This window comes from Aphanomyces astaci, assembly GCF_000520075.1.
Source record: "Aphanomyces astaci strain APO3 unplaced genomic scaffold supercont1.37, whole genome shotgun sequence".
Classification (NCBI taxonomy): domain Eukaryota; phylum Oomycota; class Saprolegniomycetes; order Saprolegniales; family Verrucalvaceae; genus Aphanomyces; species Aphanomyces astaci.
In genome coordinates, this window is record NW_009798300.1 from 128,132 (window position 1) to 130,673 (window position 2,542).

At 49.0% G+C, this 2,542-nt stretch overlaps 1 protein-coding gene across 1 annotated transcript; it reads right to left on the reverse strand.

Annotated features, from left to right (window-relative positions):
* Nucleotides 1-504: 504 nt before the first annotated feature.
* Nucleotides 505-1,728, reverse strand: H257_11923 (hypothetical protein; the record flags this gene model as incomplete). The annotated part of the gene is made up of 1 exon (XM_009839002.1): nt 505-1,728. One exon carries the CDS (start codon nt 1,726-1,728, stop codon nt 505-507), a length of 1,224 nt encoding a protein of 407 aa, XP_009837304.1.
* Nucleotides 1,729-2,542: the final 814 nt, after the last annotated feature.

A 2,542-nucleotide genomic window follows, 5' to 3' on the forward strand; every position in this document is an offset into this window, starting at 1 on the left:
CCAAGAACGTTCTGCGGCCCATCACACTTGCGGCCGTCTCCCCACTCCACTCGATCCAACTGTCTTACCTACGGTATCACTTGGTACCTCCACGTATTTATTTGAAAACCTCTAAAAACCAGTGCCTCCCTACGCACATGCTTTTGCATAGGCATTAGGAATTAGGTGAGCCCATTGGGCAATATTAGTATTGGGATAAAACCTAATATAGTCCTATTTGACACTGAACTAATGCGACACCCTGTAGCTCAAGTCGATTCGTGACCTGAAAGTCCCGAGTTCAAGTCCACCATTTCGCAACATTTTTCATATTTATATTTTTACTTGGAAGTACACAAATGTCAGGCATTCCAAAATTCTTCCGAGGCATTAACGATGAGCAACTTGCTCATGGAGTCATTAAGTTAACCCAAGCAAATCTTTATTTATCTATGTCACTTAAGTTGAGCTGAAGAGCTCAGTGTGAATCAAACATACCTTCTTTGGCAAAGTTGCCAAACAGCTTCAATGTGGATGGCATGCAGCCGTCACCGAGATGAGGATGCAAGTAGTAACCAATAACAATTGCACGACGCGACCATGTAATTCGGACGAGTTCGCCTGAAGCTTGACTCCAGGCAAACGAACTTCCGTTGCCTCAATCGTAGCGACGAGCTCTTCCAGAACACCAGAAACGACTGTCCCGACTTCGAGCGCGTCCAAGTGTTCCAAATGTTTGATTCTCGATGCTTCAGCTCGCTTGGCATCTTCCCGCCCTCGCAGGATCTTGGACACAAAATATTCTGGTGCTTGGAGGGATCCAATGTAGCGCATCATAATGTCTGTTTTGACTTGAACATCGGCGGGGACCTTCTTCACGCCCTTTTGCTGCGTGGTCTTCGTGCGCTTGACTGAAGTTGGCTTCTTGTTCCACATTGGAAGGGATGACAGCGTCAGCTGCGTAAACGCACGCTTTGGTGCAGGCTTCGTGCTCGCCTTGGTAGTTTCTGCACTCCTTATGGCAGGCGCGGTGCTTGCCGTGGATGACATCGCGCCAGCGATACCCGTGAGCATGTCGTCGACTGGATTCCATGCTTCAAGGCGGTTCTTGGACTTGGTGGTCGTGGCACTTGGCGTGGCTGTTGGTGGATTCAATGCATCAAGGCGGTCCTCGGACTTGGCGGTCTTGTCGGACTGGACGAACTTGGGTACAAGCGCGCAAAAATGATTCAATGACACCCATAGCTGGTTGTTGCAGGGTCTTCCGTACTGATGAAAGTGAACGAAGAGTTCCGTCGAGGCGTGCGAAGCCCACGGACGGTTCATGGAGGACAATGCCGTTGCAGTAGAGAAATCGGAAACAGCTTTGTTCACGCTGTTTGGACAGGCAAAGGAAGTAATGTTGATGCCAAAGAGGATAGCCACGAGGCACATTTCGCAGTCGCCAACCCAGGAGCCAACGCGACCAAGACGGGCACGGTATTTGTCAACGTCAAAGTTGGGCCCGTAGAACATCGTCAAAACGTCACGCACCACCGGAATCCATAGAGGTGACATCGTCATCTCCACAACTCGACGTCTCAAGTCCACATGGCTTGGAGTCGGGAGAACACCAGGGACGAGGAGACTGTGAAACAGGCAGTTGCCATCACCAGGAACGTCGACAACTTCGTAGTCTTCGCCTCCAAAACGAACAACGCTACCGTTGGCAACATTCGTGAGGGTAGTGGCATGCGTGTTGAATGGCATCTTGCGTCTCTGATCCAGGAAGGCTGTAGTGAGCTGGCTTGAGTAGAGTTTGAAATTTCAAAATCTGAATGCCAGACCAAACCTATTTTTATATTATGCATTGCATTGGTGTAAAAACTATTTCTCACTTACCGGAATCGAACCAGTGACCTCTTGAGCTTAAGACCGGAATCATACTTCCAGGCCATTCTGTGCAAATCCTAGTGTGCATTTAGAGTTCATTCGACCCTCGTATATACTCGCACCTAACGGTCACTACGGTAGGGGCCAATTAACTTACAGCAAAACGACATGCACAAGCGACCCAAGACAGGCACGGCGCGTCAAGGTGCTGCATCACGTCAACATCCACGCACGACAGGCAAGGCACGACATGCAAGGCCAGTGACGAATGATTGAGGGCAGCAGCGATGCAAGACTGGCCAGATACGGTAGTGAGGACGTCCAAAGGATGCAGGTACGGTTGCCGAAAATGTCCTCAATGAGTGGTTAAAAATTGTATATTGTCCAGTTTCGTACCATTTTACTCACGAGACTTGTAAATGACTTGTACCCCCGGGGCAAGTAAATTACCTTTGGCACCACACCGCAGGATTTCGCCACAAAAATGTGGGGGGCTAGTTTCCTTCATACTAGTTAAGTGCCCTGGTTAACTAGCAGTCGCTTTTTTATTTGCACAGTGTTGGTTAGACACATAGCTCAACACGACAAATTGAAAGAAACAATAATATATATAAAATTTTAGCCCTTCAGCGACTCTAGCCGGGGCCTCCCCACGGTTGTCTGTCGCTGTGGCCTTGATGGATGTCAGGTC